The sequence below is a fragment of the Hippocampus bargibanti genome, linkage group LG14, assembly GCF_051943395.1.
Source record: "Hippocampus bargibanti isolate YZ-2025 linkage group LG14, ASM5194339v1, whole genome shotgun sequence".
NCBI classification, from domain to species: Eukaryota; Metazoa; Chordata; class Actinopteri; order Syngnathiformes; family Syngnathidae; genus Hippocampus; species Hippocampus bargibanti.
In genome coordinates this window covers 5337164-5352186 of record NC_142747.1, presented here as the reverse complement: position 1 = coordinate 5352186, position 15023 = coordinate 5337164, and the positions used below count along the sequence as shown (strand labels likewise).

Here is a 15023-nt window from a genome sequence, read left to right as displayed (position 1 = left end):
AAGGAGAGACTGATCTTTACATGTTGGCGAGACAGAGAGACAAAGATGGTAAGGACCTGCAGCAGGTTAGAGTGATTAAGAATAGAGATGGCAATGTATTAACAGGTGCCAGTAGTGTGATGGCAAGATGGAAAGAGTACTTTGAAGAATTGATGAATGAGGAAAATGAGAAGGAACAAATAGTATAAGATCTGACTGTTGTGGATCAAGACATAGCAAAGATTAGCAAGGATTAAGTGAGGAGGTGTTGAAGAGAATGAAGGGTGGAAAAGCACTAGGGCCTGATGGTTTACCAATCGAGGGATGGAAGTGTCTAGGAGCGGTGGGAGTGGTGTTCCTGACTGGGTATTTCAACAAGATCTTAGATCAGGGGTGTCAAAGTCATTTTTTGCCGCGGGCCGCATTGTAGTTATGGTTTCCTCTCGAGGGCCGTTATGAATTTGGGGAACCCATTAGAATGTTTAAATCCCTTCAAATATTACATAAAGAGATCACAGCAAATTAATGAATAACTCATTTTCAAATCTGAAGTCAAGAATAATGACTTTTATTGTGGTTAACATCCAAAAATGTGAAATTTTGGCTCAGATTTTAGCAATCATCATGGAATTTAACAAGTTTGATTTGCTTTCGCGGGCCGAAAAAAATGATGTGGCGGGCCGGATTTGGCCCGCGTGCCTTGACTTTGACACCTGTGTCTTAGATGGTGAACAGATGCCTGAAGAATGGAGACGAAGTGTACTGGTGCCCATTTTTAAGAACAAGGGAGATGTGCAGAGTTGTAGTAGGAATAAAGTTGATGAGCCATACAATGAAACTATGGGAGAGAGTAATTGAAGCTAGACTAAGAGCAAAAGTGAACATTTGTGAGAAGCAGTTTGGCTTCATGCCAAAAAAAGAGTGCGACAGATTGGATTGGATATGCCTTTATTAGTCTCACAGTGGAGAAATTTACATTTCACAGCAGCAAAGTGATGAAAGGAAGATGCAGTGTTTGTTTTAAGAATGCTGACAGAGAAGTACAGAGAAGGTCATAAGGAATTGCATTGTGTCTTTGTGGATCTGGAGAAAGCGTATGACAGGGTGCCCAGAGAAGAGCTGTGGTATTGGATGGGGAAGTCTGGAGTGACAGAAAAGTAGGTCAGAGCGGTGCAAGACATGTATCATGACTGTAAGACAGTTGTGAGGTGTGCGCTCGGTGTGACGGAGGAATTCAAGGTTTAGGTGGGACTCCAACAGGGGTCTGATCCCTTTCTTATTCACTATGGTGAGGGACAGGCTGACAAACGATGTAAGACCATTATCTCCTTGGACGATGATGTTTGCAGATGACATTGTGAACTGTAGCAAAAGCAAGGAACAGGTGGGGGAGAAACTAGAGATGTGGAGGTATGCCCTGGAAAGGAGAGGAATGAAGATCAGTCGCAGCAAGACGGAATATATCTGTGTGAATGAGAGGGATCCAAGTACCACTGTACAAGAGTGATACTACAGGGAGAAGAGATAAAGAAGGTGGAGGACTTTAAGTACTTGGGGTCAACTGTCCAGAGCATTGGAGAGTGTGGAAAAGAGGTGAAGAAGCGTGGCAGGCTGGAATGACTGGAGAAAAATGTCAGGTGTGATGTGTGATAGAAGGGTTTCAACTTAAATGAAAGGAAAGGTGTAGAAAACGGCGGTGAGACCAGCCATGATGTTTGGACTGGTGACAGTGCCACTGAAGAAAAGATAGGGAGCAGAGCTGGTGGTAGCAGAGCTGAAGATGGTGAGGTTTTCTTTCGGAGTGACCAGGTTGGATAGGATCAAGAATGAAAATATTAGAGGGACAACTCACATTAGAGGCTTTGGAGAGATAGTCAGAGAAGCCAGACTGAGATGGTTTGGACATGTCCTGAGGAGAGAGAGTGACTATATCGGGCAGGAGACCGAGAGGAAGAGGAGGTTTATGGATGTTGTCAAAGAGGACATAGGACATGAAGGTAGCTGGTGTGAGAGAGGAGGATACACAAATCCGGGTTAGATGGAGGACACTGATTCACGTCCCCTGAAAGGAAAAGCCGAAAGGAAAAGAAGTCACAAAAAAGTCCAGAAATTAGTAATTGATATTCTTTGTTGTTTAGAAACAAATAAACAAGCTATCATTGAATCAGCAACAATCAGCTAGCAACCAGTTAAAGGTGTACCCCGCCTGCTTCCCGAGTCACCTGGAAAAGGCTCAGTCGACCCTCGTGCGTATCAGCCGTTTGGAAAATGGGTAGATGGATGATTGAATCAGTCGGTTCTGCTGAGTGACCTCGGGCAAGCTAATCGGCAGGTGGCGCTTACATGCAGCGGACGCCGCGCCTGATGTGTATTTACATCAATCCAGAGAGCGCACGCAGAGATGAAGGTCAATGTGTGACATCTTTAATTAATCTTTAATGTCATTAGCGGCAGGGTTTTTGGGCACACTTTTGGAATTCTCCACACCTAATGATGCAAAATGGCTATCAAACACAGCAACGCTACATCAATGCTAATCTATGACTCACTGGTGATAACTTGTCTCAGGGTGTTGCTAATGCGCTGGCCACCCCGCTCTTCATGATGGAATTAAACTTTTTAAAAAATGTGTTTCATGCTATTGTATGAATTGAGATTTGCCAGAGATTAAAGTTTGGGCCTTTTCTTAAAGATAAAAAAACACCTTAATTAAAGACATGAAAGTCCTTTCCAACAAAATAGCCGGGACTACCTTCGTTTGTGAAAAATGTAGACGACGGCATGTTGCTTCCTGGAGTCTGTGGATGGTGAGGATGAATAAATCTGCGCTTGTTTCGCAGCGGTGGACATTTAAAAGGGCTAATTAACATCGGAACAACCAGTGTAAATGTGCTGACATTAGCATACGGCATAAGCGGCTTGGGTAATAGATGGATGGATGGACTGTCACCTGGGATTGATATTTATTTATTTATTTGTTATGACATGCCAGTTTGGCAATCCCTGGCTGCAGATGGTCATGTGACAGTGCTTGTCCAATCAGTGCTGAGGGAAATGTAGTTCGCTTAGTAGTCAACAAGTGATGGTCGTGATAGTAATTTGTATAAAAAAAATAATAAGTTAATAAAAAAATATTAACTTTCACAAAAACAAAAAAAAAACAATGTTGAGATCAAATTTATGGTCCTGAATCCACAAGGAAAATTGTAGGAGCCTACTCAAAATTACAGATGGGTACTGTCTTGTTTAAAAAGTAAAAAAATAACAATCCTATGTCCAGGTCGGCCTTGCTCAAGTTAGCATCGCCAGCATTGCAGCACTCACCTATAAAGTTGAGGTAGGCTTCACCGCCCAGCGCATGTGTAAGCAGGCGGATCATCTTATGCAGTTGCATGCCCCGATCGATGATGGGAGTCATGGGAGCCAGTGAGCTCATATTGGTGTACATCTCTTTGTCCATCAGCCAGAACGCCAGCGTTTTATCCCCGACCAGGGCCTGGCAAAATGATATGGAGGCTTGGCATCACACTCAATTTCCATTTAGGTAAAGTCAGCGAAATGGCCTTGTCCAAGTGAGAAAGCGGCATCAAGGGCAAGGAAGTGAAAATAATTATTTGAAGACCCGCATTTTATTATGATAAATGATTATGAGAGCAAACATCCCAAAAAAAAAAAACTTGCTTCCATGGTCGGAAAATCGAGTTTGCTTCTCGCTTTTTACTTCCTGTAGTGTAGTAGCATCACCTAAAATTGACATTTCTGACCAAAATGTTGCAAAAATGTGATTTGTGTATAATTATGCCAAATTTTCTTTGCTTTATAAACAACAAACACATCGAACCAGGCCTTTCAATGCCAAAAATTTGAATTAATATGCAGACAATTGTGTGAACAAAGTTGGTTAATTGAATGGCTCGATTTTGAAGGTCAGCACCTTTATTTTTATTTTTTGGACGTGGTGTTGGTCATTCACGGCATCAACTGCATCATCTTCTCTCGCGATCACGACACACTCCTCATATTTTTAAATACATGCGCACACACTGTTTGAGTCCGACTAGCCCAAACTTGTGCGAAACAAAATAAAATTAGCCAACTCGCTAACCTGGTCGTGACTTTCGGCATAGGCGATACTTTTTTCCATGTAGCGCCTGTTGGTCAATGTGTGGACGATGTTTCCTATGTCCCATTCTTCATCCTTTAACTCCTTCAGGATCTATATAGCAAGGGGGGGAAATGAGGAAAAAATGTAATAAATCACTGTAATGATAGCTGAGCCGGAGGGATCCATTTAGGGGGGGTTCTGACTGATGTCCAAAGGCGGCCTTTATTTCAGCTTGAGGGAGTTGTGAAGTTTTCTCTGGGTTACACTTCTTCCTTAGATCAATCTCTTGTTGTGACATCTCTATATCTGCCCGATGAGTGGCTTTAATGGAGGTTTTAATAACTCCTCCGCAGCCCACGGGCGGCGAGACGCCACCAAAAGAAGGGCAAGGTCACAGCCTTTCATCCAAACGCGAGGATTCCACAATAAATCCCAGCGCGAAGAATCAATGGGCAGATGGCGGCCGGGGCGACTCACCAGCTTCCTGCTGGGAATCATTTACAACAGGGCTCACCCTGCCCAGGCCTTGCAGTTGCAACGGGTAATGCACTATTCCCCCACGAATGTGGCCCAGATTTTAAAAGCGCTCGTAACTTGTTTGTTTCAGTTCGCTCGCCTCGTTTCACATTATAGTATGTTAGCATGAAGCTAGCACATACTGTAGCTGTGTATGATCACTTTGCACGCGTTGCTGCTCCGTTTGAGTTAAAGTAGCACCTCTTTGAAGGTTCATAAGTACCATAACATCTACGTAAATTCTGTTCACCCGTCTAAGGCATTTCACATGATATGCGAGCATTACGCTAGTGCTCCCGTGAAAATGGTGATACGCTAGTGTGAATGTGTTGCCACTACATGGATGATAGTGATGCAGATGTTCTTAGGTTTCTGAGGACCACGAAAATCGATGCAAATTGTTATTATCCTGTCCGTGGCCTTTCATGTTATACAGGATGTTAGCATTTGGCTTGCAGACAAAAATGAAGAAATTCCAACATTTTAAAATTTATTTTTTCTGATGTGTATGAAAAAAATCCATGTACACGATAATCGATGAGAAGGTTTCTTCAGCCGTCATCTGTACTTTCTTAAAGGTGTCGGACGTTTCGCCTCCTATCCAAGCGGCTTCGTCAGCGAACTAGGAGGCGAAACGTCCGACACCTTCAAAAAAGTACAGATGACGGCTAAAGAAACCTTCTCATCGATGGACCACTCGTGTACGACTGAGAATTTACACAGACGAATGTACACGATAACTTTATGTAGTGTAATTCACAACAGCTGCAACTGTAACAAAGTAGTTGACATATTAGATGAACGAATAATACAACGGCAAAAGAAAATAAAAACAGGCTCGCTTGAAGCAAGCCCGCTGGACCTCCTTTGATAAATTGTGTACACAAGAATATAACAGTAAAGAATGCTGAACTTTACAACATTATCTTTTTGTGTGTTTTAATAACTTTCAATTGTTTCAAAAAACCTATTTTGGTCTCTCCAAATCGAGGGTTTTCACCTATCACGCTGTTTTTGGGAAACTATTTCCCAGGAGGAATGGTCATTTACTGTAATCATTAACAGTGAGCTAAAAGCACTTTCCGAAACAGAATAAAAGCTATTTTCCCATCCCGCATGGTGCTTTGGTAATGGATATACATGGCCTGTCCGGATGGATGGGGGCAGCACGCGACGAGTCAGTACATGTGACAGGCTTGAAGCGTGCCAGGTGGAATTGGCCTTGACAGCTGAATGACAGCCGAGGAAACCTTTATATTACTCGACAGAGAGGTAATCCTTGGAGAGTAAAGGGGGAGTAAATTGTGCCGATCAATATGTCCAAGATGAACTGGCCAGTCCAACTAAATTGTGGCTCTTGCCTTTTTATATTTACTGGAGAGTGTTGGTAGAGGGAGGGTGTGTCACCTCTTCACCTTAACCTGGGGGGTGCCTATTACTCAGTGAAGGACACCTCAGCAGAATTGACCAATATACAGCTCGACACAGGACTGTTATGCTAAATATATTTGTCTGTGTAAGCTCTCAGTCATACAGGAGTGGTCCATCGATGAGAAGGTTTCTTCAGCCGTCATCTGTACAAATTTGAAGGTTTCGGACGTTTCGCCTCCTATCCAAGAGGCTTCATCAGCGAACTAAAGTCTGACTGGTCGTATCGGCCCTATTTATATATCCCTAATGTCCAGCCATGGCGGCGCCGGACACAGCTATGGTAGGTCCCTAATCTCAGGTTGGGGGAGCAGAGGACCACTCCCTGTGGCCCCACTGATTGTTCCTACATTCCTGACTAACGACTGGCCCATTTCTCTCACTCCCACCGGTATCACCTCATCAGCATTACGAATGTTGCCTAACCTGTTTTGCCTAAGCAGGCTATTGTATGAACGATCCAAATTGAACCTCACCCCACCAGACCGGTTTAATGAAGGATTTTGTTGTTTTATAAGAATAGCTTCTTTTACCCCCTTTGAAACCATCTATGTTCTTTCGCTAAGATTTTAACCTCATTGTCGTCAAATGAGTGCTTGCTAGCTTTTAGGTGCAAATGTACTGCCGATTGAGGCCCACTTGTATTATCCCTGCGATGTTGATAAAGTCTTTTTTTGAGAATTTGTTGAGTCTCCCCAATGTACCGCTCTTTACAATTTTCATTCTTACAATTTATGGAATAAACTACATTACTTTGTTTTTCATTTGGTAGCTTTGGTATCTTTTGGATGCACTAATTTTTGCCTTAACGTGTTTATCGGTTTGAAATAAGTAGGAATTTTGTGTTGCCAAAGGACTCTTTGTAATTTTTCAGAAACTCCTGCAATGTAAGGTACTGCTACTCCTCTCCTTTTTGTATTAATTATTGGTTTCATTCCCTATTCTTTCTTTCTGACATTTGTTGAATGACCACTGAGGGTACCCACAGTTAGTGAGTGCTCGCCTGATATGTTTTGACTCCTTTTCTCTACCTTCAATGCTAGTTGGTATTAGTTTAGCCCTATGCTGTAAGGTTCTGATAACTCCTAATTTGTTTTGTAAAGGGTGGTTAGAGTCAAAAAGTAAGTATTGGTCAGTGTGCGTAGCCTTCCTAAAGACTTCTGTTTTTAGCGCTCTGTCCTCTTTTACAATTACTTTACAATCCAAGAAGGCTAGTTTGGTTCTCTTTAATGTCCTCACGAGTAAATTTAATGTTGACGTCTACAGAGTTGAGGTGATCTGTGAAGGATTGAATGTCTTGTTTTTTAATTATGACAAAAGTATCGTCCACATATCTAAACCAGTGTCTAGGTTTTGTCCCCGGGAAGGATGTGAGGGCTTGTTTCTCCATCTCTTCCATGTAGAGATTAGCCACTATGGGTGAAACTGGTGAGCCCATCGCACAACCATGAATTTGTTTATACAATTTCTCCTGAAATTGAAAATACAAAAAAAGACTTTATCAACATCTCAGGGATAATACAAGTGGGCCTCAATCGGCAGTACATTTGCACCTAAAAGCTAGCAACCACTCATTTGACGACAATGAGGTTAAAATCTTAGCGAAAGAACATAGATGGTTTGAAAGGGGGTAAAAGAAGCGATTCTCATAAAACAACTAAATCCTTCATTAAACCGGTCTGGTGGGGTGAGGTTCAATTTGGATCGTTCATACAATAGCCTGCTTAGGCAAAACAGGTTAGGAAACATTCGTAATGCTGATGAGGTGATACCGGTGGGAGTGGGGGAAATGGGCCAGTCGTTAGTCAGGAATGTAGGAACAATCAGTGGGGCCACAGGGAGTGGTACTCTGCTCCCCCCAACCTGAGAGTAGGGACCTATCATAGCTGTGTCCGGCGCCGCCATGGCTGGACATTAGGGATATATAAATAGGGCCGATACGACCAGTCAGACTTTAGTTCGCTGATGAAGCCTCTTGGATAGGAGGCGAAACGTCCGAAACCTTCAAATTTGTACAGATGACGGCTGAAGAAACCTCATCGATAAATATATTTGTGTGTATTCTAATGTCATTAAAAAAGTTCACCAAAACGCAACTGTTGAACGAAAAACAATCATGATTTCATTGGATTCAACCTTGAGACAATTTTGAGGGTTCCGGTGACCCGCCCTGCACATTTTTGGAGTGTGCAAGGAAACCGGAGTACCTGAAGAAAAGCCACGCGAGTACGAGGAGCACATGTGAACTCCACAGATGGAGGTCAGAGCCGGAATCGAACCCGACGGAATGAGCTCTGAGGCGTTAACCAGTCAACCACCGTTTTCCGTTTTCTGTTGGAGCTGGAATAACCTTGAGTATTGAACGGCGTGCCGCTTCACCAATGTTATAGACAAATGGACAGTATAAAAGACCCCCCCAGTACCCTCCCTCCTCAGCCTCAGACTCACATCACTGCACCATTCAGTCATTCCATATCATTCTCGCTTACCACAAGCTCACCAGTGCTGTGGGAGCAATTAATCGGGTAGCGGCGCTGTCCAACCGGAGATTGGGAACGACCCGCTTGGCGAGCACAAGTTCGAACGCGACCCGTATCCCGGAGCCCCTCGATGCCGCTCCCACTTCATCAATGGTAATGAGCAACAAATCTTACTTTACAAGCCGGTTGTCATCAGCCAAGCCAGAGAGCACTTGGATTAATTAGGCAGGGATGGAAATGAAAAGTTACAAAAAAATGGGAATGCGGCTTTATAGGTCATTAGAGCGACCTTTAACGGTTCTCAAATTGGGGTCCCCGGACCTCTGGAGTTCCACAAGGCATAGTTTTGAGACTGCATGCCAATTTGCAATAAATGGTGTGTCATTTAAAAAAGAAAAAAATCCCACAGATGGAGACCATTTTAACATGATTAATCAACGACTCCTTCCGAGTTTTGTGTCTATTAAAATGTCTGAGAGGATTGTGGTGATCATCAGGAGTCTTCAGGGTCTGTAATCCCTTCACTGTCTCCCTAAAGTGTCACGTTTCGAAGAAGGCAGACAGCAGCCGTCTGGTTGGAAATTAAATGAATACAGTGATACCTCGGCTTACGAACGCTTTAGCTAATGAACTTTTCGCCTTACGGATATGAAATTCGCAAGAATATAATCTTGGCATACAAACTAGTTTTCGGGAAACACACGGAGTGTCATAATGGCTGGCGGACTAGTTTTCGGCGGAAGAACACAAAACCACAGTCGAACAGTGCCACCGTGGTTGGCGGACTAGTTTTCCACACCCACTTTCTTTGTTTGTTATCGAGTGGATACTTTTGCTTTTTTGGGACCGAAAAAGACCCCACCACAGGCTAGTGTTTAGCCGAAGAGGACACAAAACAAAATTACGGTTGAGCAGAAGAAGGAGATCATCGAGAAACATGAACGAGGTGTGCGTTTGAGTGACTTAGCTTCCCAGTACCAGTATGCTAAGTCGACCATTACTACGTGTGGCTAAGGGTGTTTCTGTGTTTTCTAAGCAACAGTCTCAGGTAAGACAAGAGGTTGAACAACTTCTCTCGATTTGGATTAACGAAAAGCAGCTAGCAGGGGATAGTATGTGAGGGTATTATCGCCGAGAAAGCACGGCAACTTCACTCGGAGGAAACTACATCAACAACCATTACAAAGGTAAATAAAATGAGCTTATTATACAGTACAGTTTATTTCTTTAATTACAACACAATAGCACATTTATTATACATAAAATAAGGTATATTGTGTGTAGTTTTAAGTCTTATTTAGTAGAAAAGTATGTGTTATGGCAACCTGGAAACGGATTATTCTCATTTTTGACGGTTTCCTATGGGAAATTAATGTTTAGAAGACACACTTTTCGCCTTACACAGTTTCTGGGAACCAATTAAGTTCGTAAGCGGAGGTATCACTGTATCTGGATACCTGAAGCAAGCGACAGAGACAAAAGATCCGTGCAGAAGGTTTAATAAATAACAAAAGGTGCTGGTCCAACAAACGGACCAGGAGATTAATAAAATAGAGAACACCGAAGTGCGAGTAGGGGGGCAAGGGGAAACCCGATCCGCGTACTACGCCAACGGAGTTAAAAAGCGAGCACACTGAGGTGCAAAAATACAATAATCCCGACTAGGGTGAATCACTAACGGGACGTGTGGGCGGGCCTCGGACTGGGTACATACAGGCGCGCAGTCGAAAGGGTCTGACCCGGGCACTGGGTGTAGCGAGGCACATCAATACTCTGGCGACTACTGACAGAAAGTGTCCCATATAAACCGGGTATTTATATGAGACACTGATGAGGTGATTGGCAGCTGGTGGTACAGGCAGAGAGGCACGACCCCTCAGAATGTGACATAAACACTGGACCGGCCCCACCTGACCTCCTAAACTGGACATTGCTAAATGAAGTTGGACCGGCAAATTGCTCCTTTTGGATTTTGCACATTTTCTTGTAAAATTATAACAAATACCAAATCATCTCTAAGATCTTTATTAGGTGCAGTTTGTCACTTAGAGTGGCCTGGTAGTCAAGTGGTTAGCATGCCGGCTTCACAGTGCAGAGGTCACCGGTTCGCTCCGGCCTCCCTGTGTAGAGTTTGCATGTTCTCTCCGGGCCTGCGTGGGTTTTCTTCGGGTCCTCCGGTTTCCTCCCACATTCCAAAAACATGTGTGACAGGCAGATTGAAAACTCCAAATTGTCCCTCGGTGTGAGTGTGAGAGTGATTTGTTTGTCTTTGTGTGCCCTGCAATTGGCTGCCAATCAATTCAGGGTGTCCCCCGCATCGTGCCTGAAGACAGCTGGGATAGGCTCCCGCACCCCCCGCGACCCTAATAAGGAATAAACTGTACAGAAAATGGATGGATTGATGGATGTTTTACACTTTTTTTTAATCCATTAAAATTTCTATTCCCAATCGGTAAATCATCCCGTACATAGTTGGACATGTAAGCGTAATGATTACAACTATAATGTACATTCCACAACCATCTTGAACAATTACATGATGCTATTTATCCCCCCGCTACATCTTCTTCCATCAAACGTGACGGCCCGGGGAGGTCATTATGCACTAAAAATGAACCCGGCGGAGCGACAGCAAGGAACAAGGTCAAAGCCAGATGCGGCGTAAACAAGCAATTTTGATAAGGGTCCTCTAATTGAAAGCGCCTCCGCCGTGTTGGACGGTCCAAAGAAAGCGCCGCGGAATGAAACGCCTTATTTTCATTAAATTAAATGAAATGGGCGTTAGGGGTTGCCGGGGCCGAGAGAAAGCCGAAGGAATCCGGCAGAATTTCCTCTTTCTTATTCCCACCTCTTACTGTTCCAATTATATCCATACTGCAAGTGGGGGTGTGTGAGGAGGGGGGTTGTGGTAAAGCCACACATTCACGTAGCAATTAGGGAGGGCAGCGTTTTACGCTTGTCATTGTCATGGAATTCAGAAGTTAAAATCGTGGCCCAAAAAACAGAGGAAAACATATTGCCAATTTTAATATCACAAGCAGCATATGCATTCCCAGATAAATGTAACCAAATTCACCAGAGCCTAAATTGCTGTCTTTGAAAGACGATCCTGTGCGGCTTGCACTGGGTGTGGAAAAAGTGACACCCCCCACACCTCAGCTACTCGGTTATCACCCATTTACGACGAGCTAGCGAGCTATTATTAGCTCTCCGACTGGCTGTTAGTTGTCTAGCTGGCTATCTCTTAGCTATTTATTCGCTAGACAATAGTTAGCTAGCTTTCTATTCTATCTATAATCTATTTGATTTATTTCCGGGTTGAGTGAACGCTGGCGCGTGTGATTGCCGCTGCTCACCCACAGAAAAACTTATGCTGTGACTGTAAAGTGACCTTGAGAGTTTTGAAAGCCTTACAAATGAAATGTATTATTATTATTATTATTATTATTGTAGCCACAAGGGGGCACAAGCCAGTGTCTTATTGTGCCAGTCCCAAGCTCGGATAAATACAGAGGGTTGTGTCAGGAAGGGCATCCGACGTAAAAATTTTTGCCAAAACAAATACAGTAAAGTCTCGTTATATCGATATTCAAGGGAGTCCGAAAAAATATCGATATAACCGGGACTATCGAAATATCCGATCCTGTTTGCATGTAATTTTCTCAGTGCGTGCATAGAAATAGTATCGATATAACCGGGACTATCGATATATCCGATATCGATATAACGAGACTTTACTGTATGCGAATCAAACCTCTGAATCCCATACCGGATCGGTCGAGGCCCGGGTTAACAACGGCCGCCATTGGTACTGTTGACCTTCAGGGTGCCAGTGGAAAATGGACTACTGTTGGTCGAAGAAGGGGAGGAGGGAGGTGTGCCCGGAGGAAAAGAGAGAAATGGAAAGCTAAGAGTATAGAACTAAGGGTAGCAACTTTGAATGTAGGAACATTGACAGGTAAAGGTAGAGAGCTGGTTGACATGATGCAGAGAAGGAAGGTAGACAGACTGTGTGTCCAGGAGACCAGGTGGAAAGGGAGCAAGGCGAGAAGCTTAGGGTTAGGGTTTAAGTTGTTCTATCATGGTGAAGACAGAAAGAGAAATGGAGTTGGGGTTATCTTAAAAGAGGAGTTAGGAATGTCGTAGAAGTAAAAAGAGTATCAGATAGAATGATGAGTCTGAAGCTAAAAATACATTTCTAGAAGATGTGAGCTGGCGGAGAAGGATACATTTTGGTTGGACTTTGATGAAGTCATACAGAACATCCCGAGAAGTGAGAGGGTTGTAATTGGTGGAGACTTCAATGGACATGTTGGCGCAGGAAACAAAGATGATGAGAAGGTGATGGGGAGGTTTGGACTCCAGATGAGGAACACTGAAGTACAGATGGTGGTTGACTTTGCTAAGAGAATGGAAATGGCTATTGTGAATACTTTTTTTCAGAAGAGACAGGAACATAGGGTGACCTATAAGAGTGGAAGCAGAAGTACACAGGTAGACTACATTTTGTGTGAACGGCGCCATCTAAAGGAAATCAGTGACTGCAAAGTAGTGGTTGGTGATAGTGTAGCCAGACAGCATAGGTTGGTGGCACCCTGTGTAGGATGACGCTGGCAGTGAGGAAGATGAAGAAACCAAAGGCTGAAGTGAGGAAAAAATGGTGGAAATTGAAAAAGGAAGAGTGTTCCATGACATTTAGGAAGGAGGTAAGACAAGCACTACAGCGAACATAATCAGAGACACGGGTCGGAAAGTACTTGGTGTATCGAGTGGGAGAAAGGTAGATAAGGAGACTTGGTGGTAGAATGGGGAATGGGGGGTGGTGTTCCTGACTGGGTTATTCAGATGGTGAACAGATGCCTGAAGAATGTTACTCGTGCCCATTTTTAAGAATAAAGGAGATGTGCAGAGTTGTACTAACTACAGAGGAATAAAGTTGATGAGCCATACAATGAAACTCTGGAAAAGAGTAGTTGAAGCAAGACTAAGAGCAGAAGTCAACATTTGTGAGCAGCAACATGGCTTCATGCCAAAAAAAAGAGTACGACAGATGCAGTGTTTGCTTTAAGAATGCTGATAGAGAAGTACAGAGAAGGTCAGAAGGAATTGCATTGTGTCTTATTCAAGATGGCGCCCCCCTGTGTGGCTGCCTCCACAGCAGCTCTTTCCTTTTCTTGTCTACTTTTTCATTTTTTTACTTTTCCGTTTTTGCTTTGTCTAATTTCGTTCCTTAAACCTACGGAGAGGAGATGGGCATCTTCTCTTTTGCTCATCGTCGTTATTTTTTACTTTTTCACCGCTCCTGCTAACGGGGAAACCACTCGCACTCGGAATCCCGTTGTTTACAGTCGAGACCAGGTACTAGCATGGCGGGCTAATAGCGGACTAGCGGCCCCCGCGCCGGACATCCCCGACGAACTGAAGAGGAGGAAACGAGGATGTCAGGCCGGGAAAGATCGCCGCAAAAGAACGAGGAAATACCGACACGTTCTCGTCATCATGGGGAATGTGAGATCGCTCCCGAATAAAATGGACGAGCTGGCGGCGCTAACGCGGCACCAGAGGGAGTACCGGGAAGCCAGCTTGCTACTCGTCACGGAGACATGGCTATCGGCAATCACTCCGGACGCCCACGCAGAGTTGGAGGGCTTCCAACTCGTACGAGCGGACAGAAATGAAGGCAGCGGTAAGCAGAAAGGAGGAGGGATTGCTGTATTTGTGAATGACAAATGGTGCAACCCTGGGCACATCACGGTGAAGGGAAAACTCTGCACTCGCGACATCGAGCTGCTAGCCGTTAGCCTCCGGCCGCATTACCTGCCACGGGAATTCTCACACGTCATAGCAGTGACGACGTACATTCCCCCTACGGCAAATGGCGGCGCTGCCTCCGATGCCCTCATGTCTGTTGTAAACAAGCTGCAAACCCAGTCCCCCAACGCCTTGTTCATCATCTCAGGGGACTTCAATCACATTTCTCTGACATCCTCCCTCCCAACATTCACAAAGTATGTAACTTGTGCCACCAGAGACAATAACATATTGCACCTTTTTTATTCAAACGCCAAGGATGCATACAAACCCTCCCTCCTCCCCCCTCTCGGAAGAGCATACCACAATATGGTTCATCTCCAGCCTGTGTACAAACCCCTTGTCCAGAGGCAACCACCCCCGCACGATCAGAAGATGGTCCACAGAAGCTGAAGAAGCTCTGCGGGACTGTTTTGACTCAACCAGGTGGGAGCTCTTTACTGAGATTCATGGGGAGGACATCACCAACACCACCACAGACTACATAAACTTTTGTGAACAAAACACCGTACACACCAGCACTGTGCGGTGTTTTGCCAACAACAAACCATGGATTAATTCCGACATTAAAGTCTTCCTGAAGGAAAAGAAAAGGGCTTTTGTGTCGGGCAACAGAGAGGAACTGAAGGCCGTGCAGATCCAACTGAGGAGGAAGATCAGAGAGGGGAAGAAGGTCTACAGGATGAAAATGGAGGAGCAGCTGC

At 44.2% G+C, this 15023-nt stretch overlaps 1 protein-coding gene across 2 annotated transcripts in view; it reads right to left on the bottom strand.

The window, feature by feature from the left end:
* The window catches only part of LOC148888074 (1,4-alpha-glucan-branching enzyme-like), an 80126-nt gene that overhangs the window by 29516 nt on the left and 35587 nt on the right, over positions 1-15023 (bottom strand). For both annotated transcript variants that reach the window (XM_089013825.1, XM_089013826.1), the window contains exons 11-12: positions 4085-4195; positions 3304-3475 (exon numbers count right to left, since the gene is read on the bottom strand). In XM_089013825.1, the coding sequence (XP_088869951.1) occupies positions 3304-3475; positions 4085-4195 (283 nt within the window). The remainder of the gene's footprint in view (positions 1-3303; positions 3476-4084; positions 4196-15023) is intronic.